Genomic DNA, 25555 nt, shown 5'->3' with positions numbered 1-25555 from the left:
TAGTGTGCTGTCGAATAGTAAAATCTGAGGGCTATTGAGAATGTGGGAGAATAACATGATTCCTGAAACAATCAAATGGGTGACTGATTGTGGGCATGAACTCTAGCAGGGTTATTTGCCATGCCCTTTTTCCATTGGTACAGATATCCTTTGATTTACACACTTTTCAAGTTTTATGCCTAATGAGCTTGTATCCAGGTGCAGGACCATTTTTAACCAGGAATATAATTATCACTGTGACATGAAACTATTGGAAGATCGTTTTATCCTGAGATTAAAGTTCATAATCCTTACTCAGGCCTGTGTGCGGGAGGGCGGGGTTTGCGGGCGATCGGGTTGGACAACGACAGTGCAGGGGCATCGGCTCTCGCTGCAGGGCAGCATCTCGGCGGATCAGCGGCCCCGTCACCGTGAATCGCGGGTCGGCCTGCGGCAGGGAGGGGGAGTGGGCAACGGTCCTGGCAAGGTCAGGCCTCCCCTGAGTTTCTGCCGGACCCCCCTTGACCTGCTGAGTTTCTCTCGGACCCCTCTTGACCTGCTGAGTTTCTCCCGGACCTCCCTTGACCTGCTGAGTTTCTCCCGGAAACCCCTTGACTTGCTGAGTTTCTCCTGGACCTCCCTTGACCTGCTGAGTTTCTCCCGGACCCCTCTTGACCTGTTGTTTCTCCCGGACCTCCCTTGACCTGCTGAGTTTCTCTCAGACCCCCCTTTGACCTGCTGAGTTTCTCCTGGATCCCCCTTTGACCTGCTGAGTTTCTCCCGGACCCCCTTTGACCTGCTGAGTTTCTCCCTTCTGGTGTTTTTACGAGAACCACAGACTTACGCTCATACATTGATGAGGGGGATCAAGGGCCAAACATTGTCAGGTACCTCTCTGCTGGATAAAGGATATGGTTTAAGCCGCTGAGTTTCTCCAGTGTTGGGTTTTCACGAGGTAGAGTCAAAGGGCTGAAGGGCCTGTTTCTGATCTGTAATGTTCTAAGGACCCTGCTCATCTTTCCGTGCCGGTGTCCCAGGACCTTTCCAGGGCAATCTCCGCGCTCAGGACCGCTCTGGGATCCCGGTCAGCGGTGGAGGAGCAGGTGAGCGTGGCTAATCCCGATCCAACTCACGCCACTCCCGAGATTGGCGGGGGGGTTCCACCCTACCTGCCCGACCAGCCTCGCTCTCCACATGTACTCCGGGCACCCGCCGCTGGTCCGGTGGGAAGGCGCAGGGCGGCCGGCGCCCCCATCGCCCGGTGGGGAGCCCCAATCTTCCCTCCAGCGTCCCGACTCCATCTGCAGCTCCAAGAAACGCTGTGCCACTGGGGTTCTGAGTGCTGGGAAGCGGCCTTGGCTTCCCCTGACACTGGCCAGGCCGCGCTGCGGTGGGGGAGTGGGCGGGGGGACACGACAGCATGTTTATAAACCACCCACCACTACTTTTCAAGGACCAGGATTTTTCTCTCTCTCTCTCACCCTGGGACACAGTGGTTACTGTGCATGCGCTATACTGGCGCGGCGGCCAGCGGGCCACCTCTAATACATTTTTGATATGATCTTGCGGGCCAAATACAATTTGGCCCGCGGGCCAGAGTTTGACATGTGTGATCTACATCCTAGGGTACTGAAAAGAAGTGGACATTCAGATAGCAGATGCTTTAAGAATTATTTTCCAGAACTTGATAGACTCAGGATCAGTACCCATGGATTGGAGGGTAGCTAATGTTACCCCACTATTTAAAAAGTGGGGTAGAGATAAAGCAGGGAATTATAGGCTGGTGAACCTTACATCAGTAGTGGGCAAAATGATGGAATCCATTATTAAGGATGTAATAGAGGAGCATATGACTAGCAGAGAAGGGATCGGACAGAGTCAACTAGCAGAGAAGGGATTGGACAGAGTCAACATGGATTTACAAAAGGTAAATCATGCTTGACAAATCTATTGGAATTCTTTGAGATGGTGACAGGTAAAATAGATGGGGAGGAGCCAGTGGATGTGGTGTACCTGGATTTCCAAAAGGCATTCGATAAGGTCCCACATAAACGACTGCATGCAAAATCAAGGCTCATGGGACTGGGGGCAAGGTATTGATGTGGATTGAGAACTGACTGGCAGATAGAAGACAGAGAGTAGGGATAAACGGCTCAGTTTCTGAGTGGCAGGCAGTGACCAGTGGGGTGCCACAGGGATCTGTACTGGGACCCCAGCTGTTCACAATTTACATTAATGATCTAGATGAGGGGATTGGATGTAATATTTCCAAATTTGCAGACGACACTAAGCTAGGACGACACTGCGCACTGAAGAGGGGGTCAGGAAGCTCCAGTGTGATTTGGATAAATTGGGGAACTGGGCAGATACATGGCAAATGCACTACAATGTAGATAAATGTGAGGTTATCCACTTTGGTAATACAAACCAGAGGGCAGATTACTATTTGAATAGCAATAGATTGGGAGATGGGGAAGTGCAGAGAGACCTAGGGGTTCTTGTGCACCATTCACTGAAGGCGAGCATGCAGGTACAGCAGGCGGTTAAAAAGGCAAATGGTATATTGGCCTTCATATCAAGAGGGTTTATAGGAATAAGGATACCTTACTGCAGTTGTACAGAGCCTTGGTGAGACCTCACCTGGAGTATTGTGTGCAGTTTTGGTCACCTTATCTGAGGAAGGATATTCTTGCAATGGAGGGAGTGCAAAGGCGATTCACCAGGCTGATACCTGGAATGGCAGGAATAACTTGAGGAACTATTGCGCAATTTGGGATTGTACTCGCTGGAGTTTAGAAGATTGAGAGGGGATCTCATAGAGACATAAAATTCTGGCAGGATTGGACAGAATGGATGCGGAAGGGATGTTTCCAATGGTGGGGGAATCCAGAACCCGGGGCCATGGTTTGAGGATAATAGGCAAACCATTTAGAACCGAGATAAGGAGGAATTTCCTTACCCAGAGGGTGGTGAATCTGTGGAATTCATTGCCACAGAGAGCAGTAGAGGCAGTTTCATTGAATATATTTAAGAGGGAATTAGATATTTCTTCAGTGTAAGGGAATTAGGGGTTACAGAGAGAAGGTGGGGACGGGGTACTGAACTTTAAGATCAGGCATGATCTCATTGAATGGCGGAGCAGGCTCGAAGGGCCAAATGACTTACTCCTGCTCCTATTTTCTATGTTTCCATGTGCGCTTAGAATTAGAAGGGGATTGAGTTAATAATAGATAAGTTAAAGTGTGGTTCTGTTTTCATGTTCGAAGATAAATAAAAGCAACTTTTGTTTAAGTAACCATTTGTCTTGGTGAATATCTACTGCTGCTGGGTTTTGGGGTCCTCTGGGCTCATAACAGTTTCAGTTTTTCCAATGTTGAAATGGAGGATATTCCAGCAGATTCCATGTTGGATGTTGAATAAGCACCGACAAATCAGAAGTATCGGAGGGCCTGAATGATGATAATAATAAATTGATTGTAAAATATTTCAAACAAGGTAGTTTATTAATAAAAATAAAATAATTTAAATTCCAATTATAACAACCTCTGTACAAATGCTGATATATTTAATAGCAAATTGTTGAGTGAATTCAAAACCTGGTTTGGATAATATCATAGTGTGAAAAATTAGGTTAGTACTGTATTTGAATAGTTATAAAGTACCTACATTAAGGGCACAGACTCACAGAAAAAAGTATATCAACATCATGAAAATGGTATCAAAACATCGATGAAATTAAAAAAAGCATTGAAAACCAATCCTAATCATTGAAAGGACACATCTTTAATCCAATTGGGGATTCTTAGTGAGTGCATACGTGGCGTATTCACCTCTTGGTCTTGGATTAATTTTCTAAAACAGGCAAAAAATACGGCAACTTGTAATTACAAATTATTGTGGGAAGTTTTAATTCATTTTGCAGTGAATATTATTATCATAAAGAACAAAACTGAAGCAAAAATCTAGTTATACAATACAGAAATGTTTTACAGATGAATTGACACCCGCCCGCCCCCCAGACATGGAAATTGTTTCTAGAGTTTTTGAGGGCACAGGAAAAATATTCTAAGCCTAAGATGGTGCAGGTAATATTGTACCTCATGACTTCAGCAACTGATTCAGTCCTGACTTCCAGAGTTGTCTGTATGGAGTTTGCATGCTCTTGATGTGATTTCATGCTTCTACTACCCTCCCCCCAGGTGTCAAAGAAGAACAAGTGGTAGGTTATTTGACAACTCTAAATTGCTTCCAATGTGTAGGGGGATTGCAGTTTTGGGGATGGTGTTGGAGTTTATGGGAATGAGTGAATAGGTTACAAGGAAAATGAATGGAGGAATTGGATTACTCTGCAACCCAACATAGACTAGATGCCTCCCTCTAGGTTTAAGGAAATACAGCTATGGGTCACCCCATTTTGAAGTCATGTAAAATAATTTAGAGAGTTTTTTGAAAAGTCTTAAAGTCTAACAGTGTAGCTTTTGCTAATGTCACACAAAATACATCATCAGGCATTGCAACCAGTTTATCCAGGGAAATGTAGTTAGGTTGAGATGGGTCATACTGTGCTCGCCCCAGATGTTCAAGAAACAGATGTCTTTCTTTTATTCGAAGAAATCTTGTGTTCAATACCTATGACAATAAAAACTTTTCATTAGATACAAGATTTCACAAGTTATACAAACATTTTTTCATATTTTTCTAATTTTCTAATACACATCAACAAGATAGTACCTAAAGAGAAAATAGTCAATTGGAAAGTTTCCAGAATGTAAAGAAAATGAACTTAATTTAGTATTATTAAATGTTTTTTGATGACTAGATTAGTGATTTGATATTAATATCAGAAGATGAAATGTGCCATCACCTTGGATGGTTATGTTAGCTTGCCTTTGTCTTTTAAATTCCTTGAAGAAATTTTAAGACTGAACATTTTCATTTCAAGAATGTGTTGAATATAGTTTATAATATTCTCACTTTGTACTTGTCTTTTTTTAAATAATTTTTTATTTTTCATACTGTGAACCATATCAACCAAAATATATACAAACGTTTCTCATTAAATATACACAGTGGCATTTTCTCCCCTTTCTCCCCCCCCACCTCCAAAACCAATAAATATTCAACATATACAATACAATAAAACCATTAAACAATGTCATCCCACAATGAAAAATAAACAAGAAAAAATGTGTCATCTACTTTTACACACTGGATCAAGTTGTTTTGTCTTCTTATCATTTTAGGGGGTGGAGGTCCGAAGCAAGCCTTTTCTGTTATGTTCCATGTATGGTTCCCAAATTTGTTCAAATAATGTGACTTTATTTTTTAAATTATATGTTATTTTTTCCAATGGAATACATTTATTCATTTCCATGTACCATTGCTGTATTCTCATGCTCTCTTCCATTTTCCAAGTAGACATTATACATTTTTTTTGTTACTGCTAAGGCTATCATAATAAATCTTTTTTGCACTTTATCCAATTTGAGGCCCAATTCTTTACTTCTTATATTACTTAGAAGAAAGATCTCTAGATTTTTTGGTATGTTATTTTTTGTGATTTTATTTAATATCCGATTTAGAACTTTCCAAAACATTTTCACTTTCTCACTTGCCCAAATTGCATGTACTGTTGTTCCCATTTCCTTCTGACAGCAAAAACATCTATCTAATAATGTTGGATCCCATTTTAAAAAAACTTTGGGGCGTGATATATAAACCTGTGTAACCAATTATACTCTATCATGTGTAACCTTGTGTTTATTATATTCTTCATTGTTCCAGAACATAACTTTTCCCATGTTTCATTTTTTTTTCTTTATGTTTAAATCCTTTTCCCACTTTTGTTTGGATTTATAGCTTATTTTATCATTTTCCTTATCTTGCAGCTTAATGTACATGTTCGTTATAAATCTTTTAATTATCATTGTGTCTGTAATCACATATTCAAAGCTGCTTACTTCTGGCAATCTCAGTCTGTTTCCCAATTTATCCTTTAAATAAGCTTTCAGTTGCTAATATGCAAACATTGTACCATGAGTTATTCCAAATTTGTACTTCAACAGTTCAAATGTTAATACATTATTTCCCAAAAAAGAATTTTCTATTCTTTTGATTCCTTTTCTCTCCCATTCTCTAAAGGAAAGGTTATCTATTGTAAAAAGGATTAGCGGATTTTGATCAATAGTAATTTTGGTATTTGGTAATTTGTTTTTTTTCCTTTCTAAGTGGATCTTCTTCCATATATTGAGTAAATGATGCAATACTGGTGAGCTTTTATATTGCACCAGCTTTTCATCCCGCTTATAAAGTATATGTTCCGGTACCTTCTCCCGTATTTTATCTAGTTCTATCTTAGTCCAGTCTGGTTTTTCCCTTGTCTGGTAAAAATCTGATAAATACCTTAATTGTGCAGCAATATAATAATTTTTAAAGTTTTGTAACCTTGGTTGTACCTCTCTGTTAATCTATCCAACACTATCCTCGGTTTCCCCCCCTTTCCACAAGAATTTCCTTATTATTTTCTTTAGTTCATTGAAGAGTTTCTCTGTTAAGGGAATCGGTAATGATTGAAATAAGTATTATATTCTTGGGAAGATATTCATTTTAATGCAGTTTACCCTCCCTATCAATGTTAGCAGTAATTCTTTCCAATGTTCTAATTCTTCCTGGAATTTCTTTACTAGTGGCTGATAATTTAACTTGTACAGGCGGCTTAAGTTATTATCTAACCTAATACCTGGGTATCGGATTGCCATTTAAATGGTGATTTTTAAAAAAATTCTGTATAATCCCCATTACTCATTGGCATCACTTCACTTTTATTTGCATTGATCTTGTACCCCGATATTTCTCCATACTCCTTCAATTTCTTATGTAATTCTTTTATTGATATTTCTGGTTCTGTTAAGTATACTATGATGTAATCTGCAAATAAACTGATTTTATACTCCTTCTCCTTTATTTTTATTCCTTTTATTTTATTTTCTGTTCTTATCAGTTCTGCCAATGGTACTATTGCTAAAGCGAACAGTGAGGGGGGAATAATGGACATCCCTGTCTAGTTGACTTACTTAATTTAAATTGGTTCAATACATATCCATTTACTGTTATCTTCGCCAATGGTCCATTATATAATGCTTTAATCCAATTAATATATTTTTCTGGTAGATTGTACCTCTAACACTTTGAATAAATAATTCCATTCTCCTCTGTCAAAGGCTTTTTCTGCGTCTGAAGCAACAGCCACTGTTGGCTTATTTCCTTGAACTGCATGAATTAGATTAATAAATTTACAGACATTATCCGGTGTTTGTCTTTTCTTAATAAATCCAGTTTGATCTTGTTTTACTATTTTTGGTACACAATCGGCCAGTATGTTTGCTAATAATTTCACTATTATCTTATAATCTGAATGATGCTGGTGTTAGTGGATTTTTCCCCGTCTTTGGTATTACTGTAATTATTGCTGTCTTATATGAATCTGGCAAGTTTTGTGTTTCTTCTATTTGGTTCATTACTTCCAGGAGAGGAGGAATTAATAAGTCTTTAAATGTTTTATAGAATTCTATTGGGAATCCATCCTCTCCAGGCGTTTTATTGGTCGGCAGCTTTTTTAATATATCCTGTATTTCCTCTATTTCAAATGGTTTTATCAGTTTGTTTTGTTCCTCTTCTTGCAATTTCGGCAGTTCAATTTTAGCTAAAAACTCTTCTACTTTATCATCTTTCCCTTTGTTCTCAGTTTGGTATAATGGTTCATAAAATTCCTTAAAGTTCTCATTAATCTCTATTGGATTATATGCAATTTGTTTGTCCTTTTTTCTTGATGCCAATACAGTTCTTTCAGCTTGTTTTGTTTTAAGTTGCCAGGCTAATATTTTTATGTTTTTTCTCCTAGTTATTAATACTTTTGCTTTATTTTCATTATGTTCTTCTCCACCTTATAAGTTTGTAATGCTTCGTATTTAATTTTTTGTCTGCCATTTCTCTCCTTTTCGTTATATCATCCCTTTTTACTAGTTCCTTTTCTGTACTTACCATCTCCTTTTCCAACTCCTCTATTTCCCGATTGTAGTCCTTTTTCATCTTAGTTACACAACTTATTATTGGCCCTCTAATGAAGGCTTTCATTGCATCCCATTATATAAATTTGTCTTTCACTGATTCCATATTTATTTCAAAATATGTTTTAATTTGGCATTCAATAAACTCTCTAAATTCCTGCCTTTTAAGTAGTATGGAGTTTAACCTCCATCTATATGTTCTTGGTGGGATGTCCTCCAGTTCTATTGCTAATAACGGGGGTGAATGATCAGATAGTAATCTAGCTTTTTATTCAGTTTTCCTAACCCTCCCTTGAATATGGGCCAACAACAAAAACATATCAATCCTTGAGTATGTTTTATGCCTACTCGAATAATATGAGTATTCCTTCTCTCTTGGGTGCTGCCTCCTCCCTGCATTGATTTAACCATACATTTGGCCACTTTATTCTTTTTGGTAGTCTTTTGTCCAGTTTTATCCAACATTGGATCCAAATTAAGGTTAAAATCCCCTCCTATCAATATATTTCCTTGTGTATCTACAATCTTCAAAAAAATATCTTGCATAAACTTTTGATCCTCTTCATTAGGTGCATATATATTGAGAAAATTCCAAAACACTGAATATATCTGACATTTTATCATTACATACCTCCCTGCTGGATCTATTATTTCCTCTATTTTGATTGGTACATTTTTATTAATTAATATAGCTACACCTCTAACTTTTGAATTCACTTTGTACTTGTCGTACAAAATTATGAAATGCCTCAAGACTTGAAATTCTGACCAGAAACATCAATAATTCCTCACCTCCACACTATTATGCCCTGTTTTCCAGCAGATTTGTTTTTTGCAAGAACATTAAGCTTATCTTTCGGAGTAATCTGTGGTAAATAACTAGGCTTATGGACATGCCTAGCATAACAGAGTATACAAATAGAATAAGAAAAAATGAGCCACAATGAGGACAGGCAAAATGATGAGTTCTAATGCAGAAAGAAAGTTTGAATTAAATCAGGTCCAAAGGCTGCAAAGTTCCCAAATGAAAAGTGAGTGTTGTTTCTCATGGTTATGTTAGTCTTCATTGTAATTGTGGAGGAGACTACAGATAAAAAGGTTAAAATAGAATTGCAATGGAGAATTACAGTAGCAGGCATCATCACTCCTGGTGACTGCACATGGGTACACTAAAGCCATCACCCAATCTGCATTTTTGTTTTTACTAGAGTGTAGGAGACAGCATTGTGGACATTGAATGCAGTACACCAGATGGAGAAGAACATTAATCACAGTTTTTCTTGGAAGTACTGTTTGGATCCCTGGGAAGAGAAAAGAGAAGAGGTGAAAGAACAGTCATTGCATCTCTTGCAGCTTCATGAGAAAAGGCTAGAATGGTTGGTGGAACAGAAGAGACCAGTGAGTTGCAAAGAGAGCAATTCTTTCAATAATGCTAAAAAGTGAAGTGCAGGGAATTGTGTGGTTGCTTGAGACAGTAGGGCAGACCAGACAGCCATACATTGTCCACACCTCACCCTCTCCTCTAAAGATCAAGAACAGAATTCCCTTTGTCCTTATAGTCCATCCCACAAGTCACCACATTCAGATTTCTGCCAGCTCCTCAAGATTTCACCACCAGGCACACATTTCTCTTCTCTTGCCTCTCAAAATTATAAACAGAGTGGGCTCACTTCATGACTTCCTGAGCTCCTATTCCTCTCGTTTCGCCTGCTGGGCATGTACCAAAGTCTCACCATTTACAAAACATTGCAGACAAAGGCACTAAATGTGTTTGCTATGCCTCAATTAACCCCTTTGGATTCAACCTATCAGAGATTTTTTTTTTGTTTACCACAATTACAATGATTTGTAAAATGTAATAAAACAAATACAAGGAAGGCAAGTTTTTAATAGCATGTCCCTATACACAGCAAGTTTCAAAGAAGCTGTTGCATATGGTAAACTAATTTCAAACATTTTAGATTATTTTGGTACAATCCAATGCTGAAGTGTGAAAAAGGCAATTGTAAAATCATCTCTTACCATATTATGTAGCTAGTGAAGAACCACACACAAACAAAAAGATCTTTCATTGCAGTTTGAATGTTCTTCTTCCAATTTTAATATAAAACAAACATGTATTTACCTGAGGAAATTTTGTAATCAGATGATGAGGAATCTCCATTACATTGTGCAAATAATCAAAAACCCTAGTTATTTTACTCTTACTAGCAAGCAGCAACTTTGGGACACAAGTGACCATGTGCTGGATTTCATTATCACGAAAGCCCAACTCAATACGACAAACCTGGAAAAAAAAATAAAGCTGCTTGAGTGAAAGTTTTGCAGCAACAGAAATGGAATATGAGATGCAAAACTAGCTCCTGCAGTATTATACACAACTAATGGGCTCCATTTTAGACCACATCATGTAATCTGTTATTCACACCAAATAACAAGAGTGCACTACAAATATCTTTTGTGAAATAGAAATAATACAAAAACATTAAGATTTTCCTTCTATGGGGGGCGTGGCAAGATGGCGTAAGGATCAGACGTGCCTTCCAGTCCTTTCCTGACTCTATCTTATTGTTTTGTCTAGAAATGCCCGTTAAAATTCTTTAAAAGTTTAGATAATTTCAGTGCTGTTATGATGGTACAATTGGTGGAAAAGAGCAAAAAAAAATGACAACAGATCATCAAAAAACTACATTTCCATAAGTTTAAGTTTTGGAGCCTACCTACAGGAAAGACACCGGGACTCAGCGTGAAATGGATCCCAGGAGAGAGATACAGTGTTCGGATGTAGAGCTCTATGTTACATCGGTAGAACCCCCTAAAGAGGGCGCCAAACAGCCTTTAGAACAAAGAGTTACTCAAAGGCATTTGTCATCTGTAGAGGTGGCGCTGCAAACTGCATCTCTTGAGATACAAGAACCTATACAACTTGATGTACTGGGAGAATTTAATACATATGGACTGGGGAAAACCCCGGCCAGTGCCCTCCAGTCATTGCTGGAGAGACTGTGGCTGGGGTTTCCACACGCAGTCATACTACAAGGAAGGCAACCAGAATGAAGGAAGGAATAGAAGATCCTTTGGAGAAGAAGCAGGAATCTGTTGAGCCAAAATCTCTTCCAATTGAAAAGATTTTTGTGAATCTTGAATCTAAATTATCTGGTACAATGCAGGGATTATTCAAGATTATGACTGAACTTGGTATTAGGTTTAATACTTTGGTGAAAATACATTCTCAACAGATGGTTGAGTTTGGAGCTTTTAAGCTTGAAGTGAGAGATAAATTTAATTCGTGTGAAGAAGATATAGACGAAATACAGGATCAAGTTTTTGATGTAACCAAAATGGTCGAAGACTTACAAACTCAAAATAAAGATTTGGTGAAAAAGATTGATTATTTGGAAAACCAATCCAGACGGAACAATATAAAGATTATTGGTTTGCCAGAAGGTATGGAGGGACCAGACCCAAGAAAATATTTTACTGAATGGATTCCGCAGGTGTTGGAACATTTCCCGGAAGATATAATACTGGAACGTGCTCACAGAGCCTTGCGTAGAAGATCTATTTCAGGTCAAAGTCCAAGACCTGTTTTGGTTCGTTGTTTGAATTATTACGACAGAGAAATAATTTTACGAGTGGCTATTAGAAATGCACAACAGAGAAAATCACCCTTGATGATTCAAAATAATCGAGTTTTCTTCTATGCGGATTTGAGTCAAGAAGTTATGTTCCAACGACGGGAATTCAATCCTGCTAAAGAGTTGTTGTGGAAGAAAGGTTACAAGGCAACCTTTAGATATCCAGCTGTTTTGAAGGTTTTTCAAGATGGTTGCCAACCAAAGTTCTTTGATTCTCCAAAGGAAGCTATAGCATTTGCTCAAGAGCTGCCAATTACTCAGTTTCAACAGAGACGTAGTCTGCTGCGATCTCTAAGGAGACAAGAGATGGAAGAAAAGAGCCGTGCTCCAAGAAGGAATGGTTGTAATGGTGACTCGGCAGTTGGAGCTGATTAAAAGAAGAGTTGTCCTTTTTTTTTTAAAAAAGGGATATTAAATAATGATGATGTTAGTTTAAGATGAAGGGAGAGAACTGGATAGGCACTATTTCCTGAAAGTCATCTGCTACATGTGAGTTATCTCACACCCATTTTTTTTTGGGAGTTACCGTATTGCATGGTTTAGACGGTTTAACATCCTACCCGTTTTTTTTTTTCCTTTTTTTGTATTGTTAGATTAAAGAGTGAAGGGGTTTTTTTTTGTTTAAATATAAAAAAAAGCATAAGAAAGTATTTGATTGTTTAAAAAAACTAAAAATTGATGTGTTTTTTTTGTAAAGTTTATTCAATAGATAAGGAATATCTGAAATTTAAATGTGAATGGGATGGATAAGACTTTTTAAATATTTTTTCTTTAACTTTAAGGTGAAAGAAGTGGTAATTCTGGTATATATTATTTTGCTATTTTAGTTATAGAACTAAGGGAATAATGGTGAAAGTTATAAATTGAATTGTACAATTCTTAATGAGGCTTGAATTTTGTTTGTGGTTTATGCTCCATTTGTTGAAGATATAGATTTCGTTGTAGATGTGTTTTTATTATTTGGATATCTGAATGTTAATGTAATGATTGGGGATATTTAAATGTGGTATTGGAGCTTTTATTGGATAACTATTCAAGAGTAAAAGGGAAAAATGGTGGAAGTGTACTAAAATTGAATTGTACAATACTTAATGAGGTTTGAATTTTGTTTTAAGATGGTGGTTTATGTAACTAAAATGATGATAGATGTGAAGTTAGTTGATATTTGGTGAAGGTTTATCTCTATAGAGAAAGTTTTTTTTCATCTTTTTTTCATGCTACAATTTTTTTTTTAAGAATTGATTATAACATATAACAACAATTTACAGCACGGAAACAGGCCATTAGGCCCTTCTAGTCCACACCGAACCAAACATCCCTCTCTAGTCCCACCTCCCTGCACAATGCCCATAACCCTCCATCTTCTTCTCATCCATATACCTGTCCAACCTTTTCTTAAATAATACAATCGACTCCGCCGCCACTATTTCTCCCGGAAGCTCATTCCACACGTCTACCACTCTCTGAGTAAAGAAGTTCCCCCTCATGTTACCTCTAAACCTCTGCCCTTTAATTCTTAACTCATGTCCTCTTGTTTTAATCTTTCCTCCTCTTAACGGAAATAGTCTATCCACATCCATCCTGTCTATCCCTTTCATAATCTTAAATACTTCTATCAAATCCCCTCTCAACCTTCTACGCTCCAAAGAATAAAGACCTAATCTGTCCAATCTCTCCCTATACTCTAGATGCTTAAACCCAGGTAACATTCTGGTAAACCTTCTCTGCACTCTCTCCACTCTGTTTATATCCTTCCTATAATTAGGCAACCAGAACTGCACACAGAACTCCAAATTAGGCCGCACCAACGTCTTATACAGTCTCAACATCACCTCCCAACTCCTATATTCCATGCAATGATGGATAAAGGCCAGCATACTAAAAGCCTTCTTCACCACCCTATTCACGTGAGTTTCTACCTTCAGGGAATGATGTACCGTTACTCCTAAATCTTTCTGCTCTTCTGTATTCATCAATGCTCTCCCATTTACCATGTATGTCCTATTCTGATTCTTCTTACCAAAATGAAGCACCTCACACTTATCAGCATTAAATTCCATCTGCCATTTTTCAGCCCACTTTTCTAAGCAGCCCAAATCCCTCTGCAATCCTTGAAAACCTTCTTCATTATCCACTATTCCACCTATCTTAGTATCGACTGCATATTTACTAATCCAATTTACCACCCCATCATCTAGATCATTAATGTATATAACGAACAACAATGGGCCCAATACAGATCCTTGGGGCACACCACTGGTCACCGGCCTCCAACCTGACAGACAATTATCCACTACCACTCTCTGGCCTCTCCATTTCAGCCAATGTTCAATCCATTTGACTATCTCAAAATTTATACCTAAAGACTGCACCTTCTTAACTAACCTTCCATGTGGTACCTTATCGAAGGCCTTACTGAAGTCCATATAGACAACATCCACTGCGCTACCCTCATCCACATTCCTAGTCACCTCTTCAAAAAATTCAATCAGATTGGTCAAACATGACCTTCCTCCCACAAATCCATGTTGAGTGCTCCTGATCAGACCCTGTCTATCCAGATGTTTATAAGTACTATCTCTAAGAATTTTCTCCATTAATTTACCTACCACAGATGTCAAACTTACAGGCCGATAGTTGCCAGGGTTCCTCCTTGAACCCTGTATAAATAACAGAACCACATGCGCAATGCGCCAATCCTCCGGCACTATCCCCATATCTAATGACATTTGGAAAATTACCGCCAGAGCCTCTGCTATTTCCTCCTTCACTTCTCTCAATGTCCTGGGGAAGATCCCGTCTAGTCCCGGAGACTTATCCACCTTTATATTCTTCAAAAGCCCTAAAACTACATCTTTTGTAATCTCTATATTCCCCATATTTACCCAATTTGCTTTTTTTAAATCTCACATCTCCCAATATCCTTCTCCTTAGTGAATACTGAAGAAAAGAAACTGTTCAATATCTCCCCCATTTCTCTAGGCTCCACACACAGTTTTCCGCTCTGATTCTCTAAGGGACCAATTTTGTCTCTAGCTTTCCTTTTACCATTAACATATTTGTAGAACTCTTTTGGATTAGTTTTCACCCTGCTTGCCATAGTTTCCTCGTACCTTCTTTTAGTTTTCCTAATTCCTCTATTAAGATTCCTCTTACATTCAATGTATCTTTCAAACATCCCTTTAACTCCATGCTTCTTATATCTAATGTATGCCTCCCTTTTTCTTCGAACCAAGTTTCCAATATTCCTTGAAAACCACGGCTCTCTCAAACCTTTTGCCCCTCCTTTTAACCTAACAGGAACATAAAGCTTTTGCACTCTCAAAATCTGATCTTTAAAAGACTTCCATCTCTCTACTACATCCTGCCCATAAAACAAATTGTCCCAATCCACACTCTGCAAGTCCTTTCGCATCTCCTCAAATCTAGCTTTTCCCCAATCAAAAACCTCAACCCTTGGCCCTGACTTCTCTCTTTCCATGACATTGAAGCTGATGGCATTATGATCACTGGACCCGAAGTGCTCGCCAATACTAACCTCCGTCACTTGACCCATCCCATTTGCCAACAGTAGATCTAACACAGAATTTTTGATAGATAATATAAAAAATTAGTAAAGTTAGTAACATTAAGTTTGAGTTAAATATATGTTTCATCTTAACTCCGTTTGTTAAATATATGCATTTAAGTTTGATTTAAATATGTTTTTTAAGTCTGATATCTTAGTATTAATTACTTTTTTTGTTAGTATTTTAATTGGTTATGTTTTTGTTTTTTTTGTAAGTGGGTTTTTTTCTCACATATATTATTAACTTTATTAATTCTTCACTCTTTATTTTGGGGGGAAAGGGGGGTTGGACTAATTTGAGTTGGGTTATTAATGTGTAATAATTATTGGGGAGGGTATAGTTTATTTAGATTACTGAAATTGCATTGTAATTTTATTATTTTATTCTTAATTTTTTTTAAAAATGTAATCCTATATGTTATTCATGTTATAAAATCTTAAATAAAGTTTAAAAAAAATCTTCCTTCTATGATAAACCAAGTTTCCATTCTAAAATTCTCTGCGCATATTTATTATGACGTAGAGATTGATATTACGGTATTTGCTGAAGATCCAGCTGCGCTGGGTGGGTCACGTCTCCAGAATGGAGGACCATCGCCTTCCCAAGATCGTGTTATATGGCGAGCTCTCCACTGGCCACCGTGACAGAGGTGCACCAAAGAAAAGGTACAAGGACTGCCTAAAGAAATCTCTTGGAGCCTGCCACATTGACCACCGCCAGTGGGCTGATATCGCCTCAAACCGTGCATCTTGGCGCCTCACAGTTTGGCGGGCAGCAACCTCCTTTGAAGAAGACTGCAGAGCCCACCTCACTGACAAAAGGCAAAGGAGGAAAAACCCAACACCCAACCCCAACCAACCAATTTTCCCCTGCAGCCGCTGCAACCGTGTCTGCCTGTCCCGCATCGGACTTGTCAGCCACAAACGAGCCTGCAGCTGACGTAGACTTTTACCCCCTCCATAAATCTTCGTCCGCGAAGCCAAGCCAAAGAGAAAGAATATTTATTTGACTTAAGGAAATGGTGGCAAAAATTTAAGAACTTTTTTGCAGCACTCCCAACTGTACTACTGGGCAGAAAACTTTTGGACAACAAGCCATGAATGAAGGTGCTAAATGGTGGAAAGGACAGGATATTAAGCAGCATTATCTTTTACAGTGGTCGTAATTTGTGAGATTAGATGTGCCATTTAGAAGCATACCTGCCAAGTCAGCCACTATACATTTTATATGAAACAATGCCAAAGAGCATTTAATTGTGAGATGATTACTATATAAATGTGTGTAATAGTTGATACCATATAAAAGTCAATCACCCTACTTTTGTCCCCAGCCGCCCACACACCGAAACTCCAACTGGGGACTGACTCTGGGTCCCAGCTGGCTGCCCGCCTATCCAAGCTCCCAATGCCTTGAATGTCACAGATACTTACCACAGTCAAAAGTAGTATGCGTGTAATAGTTAACCCCCTAAATTTTACCCTAAAATTTGGTCCTGTGGCAGTAAGCCATTAGACAGGCAAACCGGCCCTGCTTGTCACACACACGGTGGGACAGCCAGCCAAAATGGCACTGTCGGGGATTTCCTCCTGACCTCGGCACTGGGCTCAGAAACCTGCGCTTGGCGACCCACGTGACACCCCGGTGACATCAGAGGCCCCCCAGCATGGTTCTCAGCCAGGTCCGGGCTGGGAGTATAACACCAGCCAGGTAGCCTGCAATAAATCAGTTTTGGTCACTGAACTCAACCCGTCTGGTTGTGTGATCCTTCAGTTAGCAGTGTAGCCACTGCTACAATTGGTAACCCTGACAGGTTCAAACGTCTTTGAATCTGACATGAACGACCCTTCGATCAACGCTATAGCCATCAAGCTTCCTGATTTGAGTTCAGGAGCTGGAAACCTGGTTCAGCCACACAGAGGCTCAGTTTCACCTCTGCCAGATTTCATCAGATTAGACCAAGTTTTACCATGTGGTCGCCGCCCTGGACAAGGCCACCGCCAAACGAGTGCTGCATTTTGGTCAGCACCCACCTGTGGAAGATAAGTATGGGACCATCAAGCAGGTGCTCATTGGCTCCCTTGGCCTCTCCAGGTGCCAGCGTGTGGCTCGGATGCTGTGCCTTGAGGGACAGAAATCCAATAGAGTTGATGGACAAGATGCTCACGCTCATGTTCTAGGAGATCTTCGTCGACCCTAGGAAGGTCACTCAAAAGGCTCAGGAGCTATAGCTTGAATGATTCCCGGAGGGTTCAGCAGTCCAGCAGGTTACGAGTCATGGGGATGACCACGCCAAGCCTTCCTCTAGCGCTGCGGTAGAACACCCGGCCCCTGCAGGGGCCTCAAAGAGCATAGCCAGAAGCAAGCCATTCACTTCAGGCCTCTCATTCTTCCACCAGCGCTGGGGAGCCAAGGCTCGGAAGTGTCATCAGCCCTCCTTGTTCCAGGGAAACGAGCAGGCCAGCCACCATTAATGGCTGCAGTGGCTGGCCAAGAACACACCCTTCTTTACCTGCGGGATTCAGTCAGTGGCAGACACTTCCTTGTTGGCATTGGGGCACAGATCAGCATTATCCCGGCCACAGCCATCGAGTCCTGGAACCGGCCTCAAGGACCTCCCCACCGTGCAGCCAATTCGATGGATGAATGTATGGAGACAAGACCGTCCACTTCCAGATCGGCCAGCAGAAGATCTCATGAAGGTTCTTCGTTTCGTCCCTCCCAACCATCATCCTGGATGTTGACTTCCTCCTCGCCTATGGACTCCTGGTCGACATTCGAAGTAGGCGACTGGCAGATGCCCGTACCTTCCAATCCATTTGCCTCAACGCCTCTCGCACAGAGCAGCTGCAGATGGCCACGGTCAGCAAGCCCAAGGATGAGTTTCAGCGTATCCTGGATGAGTTCCCGTCCTTCCTCAAGCCACAGTTCTCCAATGCTTCACCACGCCATGGGGTGTTTCATGGCAAGGCACCCCGGCTTCCGCCGGATAAACTCCAGATAGCGAAGGAAGAGTTCTCACATCTGCAGGAGCTGGGGATCATTCGTCGCTCCAACAGTCCTTGGGCCTCACCACTGCACCTGGTCCTGAAAGCCTCTGGCGCCCCTGCGGAGATTATCGACGGACTAACGATGCGACAGTGCCTGACCGTTATCAGATCCCTCACATCCAGGACGACAGCCAACCTGCATGGCGCGAGGGGATTCTCCAAGGTTGATCTGGTGTGCAGGTATCACCAAATGCCATCATCACCCCCCTTTGACTTGTTCGAGTTCCTATGCATGCCGTTCGGGCTCAAGACTGCCACTCAGACTTCCAGCGCCTTATGGACACAGTGGGCATGGATTTGAATTTCGTATTAATTTACCCGGATGACATCCTTGTCGCCAGCAGAGACCAGGTACAACACAAGTCTCACCTGCGCACCCTCTTCTCCCGACTGGTCAACTTCGGACTAATGATCAATCAGGCCAAATGCCAGTTCGAGAAAGAGTCCATGCAATTCCTGGGCCATACCATCACAACCGAAGGAGCTACACAAGCCGCTACAAAGGTCGCTGCAGTCAGGGAGTTCCCATGCCTGGTCAACCTCAAGGGGCTACAGGAATTCGCGGGTATGGTCAATTTCTATAACTGCTTCATTCCAGGTGCTGCGCACATCATGCAGCCGCTCTTCATCCTTATCGCAGCCAAAGACAAGACACTCGCCTGGACTCCAGAGGCCAGGAGGGCATTTGAAGCCACGAAAGATGCCCTCGCGAAGGCTAACCTGCTCGTCCACCCATGCACCGACCTGCAAATGGCGCTCTCCATCGATGCCTCTGCCACGGCCGTCGGCGCCATCCTGGAGCAGCAGGTGAACGGACAATGGAAACCACTGGCATTCTTTAGCCGACTTCTTCGCCCGCCAGAGTGCAAGTATAGCACTTTCAATCTTAAGTTGCTGGGCATGTACCTGGCGATGCATCATTTCCATTATTTCATGGAGGGGAGATCTTTCACCATTTTTACCGACTACAAACCCCTCACTCAGGCACTCGCTATGGCAAGAGATGCCTGGTCAGCCTGCCAACAGCGTCACCTCTCCTTCATGTTGGAGCTCACCACCAACATTCGGCACAAGACGGGGAAAGACAACGTGGTCACCGATGCACTCTCATGACCGGCCATTTGTGCATTGACACCCGGCCTCGACTTCGACCAGCTCGCCTGGGACCAGAAGTCCGACGAGGAGACGCGGGCCTTCAGGACTGCCATCACGGGCCTGCGGTTCCAGGACCTCCTGACTCCTCATGGTGAGGGCACTGTCCTATGCAATATCTCCATGGGCACCCCACGACCAGTAGTTCCCCAGCAGTGGCACAGGCAAGTCTTCCACCATATCCATGACCTTACCCACCCTTCCATCAGGTTCAGTCCGTTTCGTCTGGCATGGGTTTCGGAAGCAGATTGCGGACTAGGCCGGAACCTGCACCCATTGCCAGCTCTCCAAGGTACACAGGCATAACAGAGCGCCCGTACAAGATTTCAAACACGTCCAGGAACGGTTCAGCCACATACATGTGGACATTGTCGGACCCTTACCCGTTTCCCAAGGTAACCATTAGCTTTTCACAGTAGTAGACCGCACCACTCGTTGGCGTGAGGCGATCCTGATGCCAGATGCCTCTACGGACTCCTGCTCCTGAGCATTCTTGAACAGTTGGGTTGCCTGGTCTGCGTCCTGAACCACCTCATCAGTGATTGGGGCACCCAGTTCACCTCTGAGGTCTGGGCACACTCACCCACAGGTCAATGGGGTCATTGAATGATTGCACCACCACCTTAAGTCGGCACTTATGGCCCACCTCACCGGCCCTGACTGGGTGGATAAGCTGCCTTGGGTGCTCCTAGGCATTCGCTTGACACCCAAAGAAGACCTACAGGTGTCATCAGCCAAGCTGGTCTACGGGGCATCACTAGCTCTACCCGGTGAGTTCGTTATCGCACCTCAGAACTCCCAGCAGTCACCGCATGGTCTACTTCCCCACCTCCTGGCCCAGTTGGACTCCTTCACACCCCCACCGCCGCCCAGACACGGCACACGGGCCTCTTACGTCCCCAGCAAGCTGTACTCTGCAGAGTACATTTTTATCAGGCGGGGCCCGTCCACAGCACCTCTACAAAGACCATATGAAGGGCCGTACAAAGTCACCCAGCGTTCAGAATCCACTTTCACACTGGACATCGGGGGGGGGGGGGAAAAGAGGGAACTGTTTGTTTACGGTGGACAGGTTAAGGCCAGCCCACCTCGACAGTATGTGTGGCCCAACCCAAAACGCGAGCCGCCCGGCAAAAAAGGACATTGGCGCCGGTTCTGGGGGGGGTCTGTGTGGCGGTACGCCATTAGGCAGGCGAACCGGCCCCACTTGTCATGCACGCGACAGGGCAGCCGGCAAAAATGGTGCCGTCGGGGGTTTCCTCTCAACCTCAGCACCGGGCTCAGAAGCCCTTGCTTGGCGACCCATTTGACGCCCTGGTGATGTCGGGGCCCCCCAGCACAGTTCTGAGTCAGGTCCGGGCTGGGAGTATAACACCAGCCAGGCAGCCTGCAATAAATCAGTTTTGCTCACTGAACTCAACCCGGCTAGTTGTGCGATCCTTCAGTTAGCAGTGTAGCCGTCTCTACGGTCTGCAAAATTTGACTATTACACTTCCTAAATACAATAATCAGTGACTGAGGCACTGCTAAAGTTGAATACAATATCTTAAAAACCTACACACTCTTAAAAGATGTTACAGTTCATCCACTCTTCTCAGAATGTTGTTCAGGTTCACGAGAGCTTTGCAGTTATGAAAAGTAAAAAAAAAAGGATAAATTGTACCATTTGCTTCAGTCTACTCGTAATTTTTCTACAAGAATTTGATGACAGGGCCTTGGCATAAGTACTAAAATGGGGAAAGTGGTCATGAACTTATTATGGGATACAAGTCATAGACAATAATCAACAAGTGTTACTGGATATTTTCCAGGTTTTGACATGCTGTTTCTGGAATAAAATTCCTGTTTTATTTTATTTCAGTCCCTTTCCTAACCTTTTATTCTGGGAACAGGAACAAGAAAACTGCCATAAGGATCTCAAAATATATAACATCTTTGTGGTCTGCGAATCACAAACATCTCTCCACGCAAAAAGTAGGATTCCAGGTGTGGAGTTTCCCTCCCCCTACCCCCACCCCTTGTTGGTGTTGTATTCTGTTAAATGCTGCCTTGATGTTTCTGGTAGTTACTCTCAATACTCCAGCCAGATGGTTCTGATGGAGCTATTCAGTTAGTATTGTGTAACGATTACTGGATAGTTGAACAGGACCACCAAAAATTATTCATGGGGCAGGGAAAAGAGGTGGAGGTGGGCATAAAGACTTAAGTCAAATGTGATTTTAATGAGTAGGTTTGTGCTCAAGGGGCAAAAAATAAGTCATTTTCTCAAAAGGATCAGACATTATTGCAATTTGGTATCAAGAAGCACAAGGGGAATTATTGTGTTTTCACTTACTTTAAGCTTTTCCTTTACTGACTCCAAGCTGCCAGTTAACAATTTGGGAAGTCGAGTGACTAGATTACGAGTCTAGGAAAGAATAAAGGACACATTCAGTAAAATCATTTGAAATGAAAAGGAAAATTAATATCCTTCGTATTCATGGTGAGGTAGTAAACCAGATTTGACATTGACTTTATGGGAGAAGGAAGAGAGTGGTAGTGGATGTTTACCTCCCTGGAGGCCTGTGACTAGTGGTGTGCCTCAAAGATCAATGCTGGGTTCATTGTTGTTTGTCATCTTGATCAATGATCTAGACGACGATAATGTGGTAAATTGTACATGCAAGTTTGCAGATGACAAAAATTGGAGGCAGAGTGAACAGCAAGGAAGGCTTTCAAAGCTTGCAGAGATCTGGACCTGCTGGAAAAATGGGCTGCAAAATATTAGATGGAATTTAATTCAGATAAGAGTGATGTGTTGCATTTGGAAGGATAAACCAAGGTAGGGCAATATACACTGAACAGATGGGCACTGAGGAGTGCAGTAGAACAGAGGGATTTGGGAATACAGGACACAATTCCCTGAAAGTGACATCACAGGTAGATCGGGTTGTAAAGAGATTTGGGCATATTGGCATTCATAAATCAAAGCATTGAGTATAGGGGATAGGATGGTATGGTTAAGTTATATAAGACATTGGTGAGGCCAAATTTGGAATATCGCGTACATTTTCAGATTTCAAATTTATTATCAAAGAGTATATACATGACATCACATACAATCCTGAGATCCTTTTTCCTGTGGGCCAGGCAGAATTACCACTTATTGTTAATGCAAAAAACTGTACATAGTGTACACATGTCAACCAAAGAAAAAAATGAAGTACAAAAGTAAAAGTCCTTAAATGAGTCCTTGATTGAGTTTGCTGTTGAGGAGTCTGGTGGTGGAGGGTTAGCAGCTGTTCCTGATAGTAGCAGCAAGAACAGAGCGTTTTCTGGATGGTGTGGATCCTTGATGATTGTGGCTACTCTCCGATGGCAGTGTTCCCCATAGATGTTCTCAACAGTGGGATGTATTTTGCCTGTGATGTCCTGGGCTGTGTCCACTACCTTTTGCAAGGCTTTATGCTCGATGGTATTGGTGTCCCCATACCAGATCATGATGCAACCAGACAGCACACTTTCCATCACACAGCTGTAGAAATTTGCCAGGATTTCCAATGTCATACTAAATTTCTGCAAACTCTGAGGAAGTAGAGGCACTGACGTGCTTTTTTCCTATGCCATTAGTGTGTTGAGTTCAGAGAAGATCCTCCAAGATAGTGACTCCCAAGAAATTAAATTTGTTCACCTTTTCCACCTCAGATCCCCTAATGATCACTTGATCGTACACATCTGGTTTTCTCTTCCTGCAGTCAACAATCAGCTTCTTGGTTTTGGTGACGTTGAGTGTGAGGTGATTGTTGGTGCACCATTCGGCCAAGTTTTCAATCGCGCTCCTGTATGCCAACTCATTGCCTCTCTTTATACAACCCACTACCATGGTGATTTGTAGATGGTGTTGTTGTCGTACTGTGCCACACAGTCATAGGTGTAAAGCGAGTAGAGCAGAGGGATAAGAATGCAGCCCTGTGGTACTCTGATACTGATGGAGATTGTGGAGGAGATGTGCTTATTAATTCTCAGTAATTAAGATCTGTAGATGAGGAAATCAAGGACCCAATTACAGTGGGTGTTGAGTTCCAGGTCTTGGAGTTTGTGGATCAGTTTTGAGGGGAGGATGGTGTTAAATGCAGTTGATGAAGAGCATCCTGATGTATGCATCTTTGCTGTCTAGGTGTTCCAAGGCTTTGTGTAGAGCCAGTGAGATGGCATCTATCATAGAGGTGTTGCTATGATAGGCGAATTGGAACAGATCTATGTCACCTCTCAGACAGGAACTGATATGCTTATACGCCAACTTTTTCCAAAATACTTCATCACTGTTAAATCACCTAACTACAGGAAATATATCAATAAGACAGAGTGCAGAGATTTACAAGGATGTGAACAAATGACTTACAGGGAAAGGTTAAACAGGTTAGGACTTTACTCCCTGGAGTGTAGAAAAATGAGAAGAGATTTGATAGAGGGCTACATGATGGGTATAGATAAAGTAAAGGCAAGTAGGCCTTTTCCAACGAGGCTCTGTGAGATACAAAGCAGAGGACACTTGTTCAGGGTGAAAGGGGAGGTTTCGAAGGAACATCAGGGGGAATTTCTTTACAAAGAGAGTCATGGGCATAGGGAACGAGGTGTCAGCTGAAGTGGTAAATGCAGGCTCAATTTTAACATTTAACAAAAAAGTTGGATTGGTATATGGATGGGAGGGTTATGGAGGGAGATGGAATAGGAGCAGGTCAGTGGGAGAATAATAGTTCAGCACAGACGAGAAGGGCTTGATTTCGGTGCTGTGATGTTCTAGAAAATTAAAAGCAAGAACTGGCACAAGTAAACAAAATCAAAAAACAAAAAATGTTATTAATTCAGTTATTGGTTTATTACCACAACCCAGTAATTCAAATGGAACCTGGTTTTTACAAGCACAGTAGGAAACTGCTGGGTGTTTCCAGTATCTTGCTGTCATTTAATCTCTCAATAAAATTCCTAAATGAAACTTGTTATATTAACATCAATTATAACATCTGTCAACATTTGTAGAAAAGCCCTGCTGAAGGCTACAATTCTGGCCTATTGCAAACCCTAATCTTCACTGATCCACCATTAGCTTTTTAAGGCCTAAAGACTACAGTGCCATCTTCAGAACATCTTCCTGATTCAACCCTTTAACTTAGATTTTTGGTTAACTGTTGCAATGTCCTTTTTAAGTGTCTGCATGTCAAATATTGTTTGCAAATAACCTATAATAATCCTTGCAAAGAATCATCACTTTAAAAGCATTAAATATCATATACACTTGTGTAATAGTCTAGTTTTTTTTTGGATCTTTTTTTGAGCCAAATTTGGAGGGGGGAGGGGAGGTGTAGGCTTTTACATTGGTCATATTATTTTAACTACAGTAACCAACTGTGTCATTCAAGATGCCAGGAGCTTATATGGCCGAGAACAGGTGGTAAGTTCACTTTCAGGGGGGTCAGGAGCTCTGATAGGTGAGCTGGTGAGGCCTAAGGAGAGTCTGTGACTGTGGTGTCAGGAGCTCGGATGGGAGGTCAGACGGTGCGAGAATTTGCAGTCACAGCATTGGAAGCTTGAATGAGCAGGCAGTTGGGGTGTCAAGAGCTTGGATGGGCAGTCAATGTGAGTGTTCATGGTTGGGGCATCAGGAAGTCAGATGGGTGGGCAGTCGAGACCAAAAATAGGGGGGGGGTTGAGTTTTACACAGGTAAATGGAAAATACACAATTTTTAGGCCAAAGGGGGGAGGGGTGGTCAACTATTACACAGGATTGACTATTACACAAGTATATATGGTAGTTAATAGGACAATGCTATATTTTCCCCAAAGCAGCACTTTGTAAAATCCTTCATTATTGAAAATTGTATTCTTCAATGAGACATTAAAACAAGAATTGTCGTCCACTTACAAAACTTCAGTTAATTAGTCTGACTTTAGAAGTTTATATTGTATGATTTAAGAGGACAAAGGAAATGATCTGTGTGGCATTGAACAGCCTTGATTAATTAGCATCTCTTTACCATTGATGGCATCTTTGTTCTCCCTACAAGAGGAAGTAAAGCAATTCAATTCATGTGAACTACTTTGAGGATGGTGTGCCCATTCTAAAC

General features: G+C 41.6%; 1 protein-coding gene across 2 annotated transcripts in view; it reads right to left on the bottom strand.

Annotated features, from left to right (window-relative positions):
* Window positions 1–3461: 3461 nt before the first annotated feature.
* mterf3 (mitochondrial transcription termination factor 3) overlaps window positions 3462–25555 on the bottom strand; it is a 44634-nt gene continuing 22540 nt past the window's right edge. The window contains exons 6-8 of one of the 2 annotated variants that reach the window (XM_069921804.1): window positions 21787–21858; window positions 10171–10332; window positions 3462–4608 (exon numbers count right to left, since the gene is read on the bottom strand). In XM_069921804.1, the coding sequence (XP_069777905.1) occupies window positions 4414–4608; window positions 10171–10332; window positions 21787–21858 (429 nt within the window). In that variant the 3' untranslated portion in view covers window positions 3462–4413. The remainder of the gene's footprint in view (window positions 4609–10170; window positions 10333–21786; window positions 21859–25555) is intronic. The other variant, XM_069921805.1, reaches the window with a different exon arrangement.

The sequence above is a fragment of the Narcine bancroftii genome, chromosome 2 (genome assembly GCF_036971445.1).
Source record: "Narcine bancroftii isolate sNarBan1 chromosome 2, sNarBan1.hap1, whole genome shotgun sequence".
Classification (NCBI taxonomy): domain Eukaryota; kingdom Metazoa; phylum Chordata; class Chondrichthyes; order Torpediniformes; family Narcinidae; genus Narcine; species Narcine bancroftii.
The sequence above is the reverse complement of the archived record's forward strand: the minus strand, read 5'-3'. Positions and strand labels throughout refer to the sequence as shown.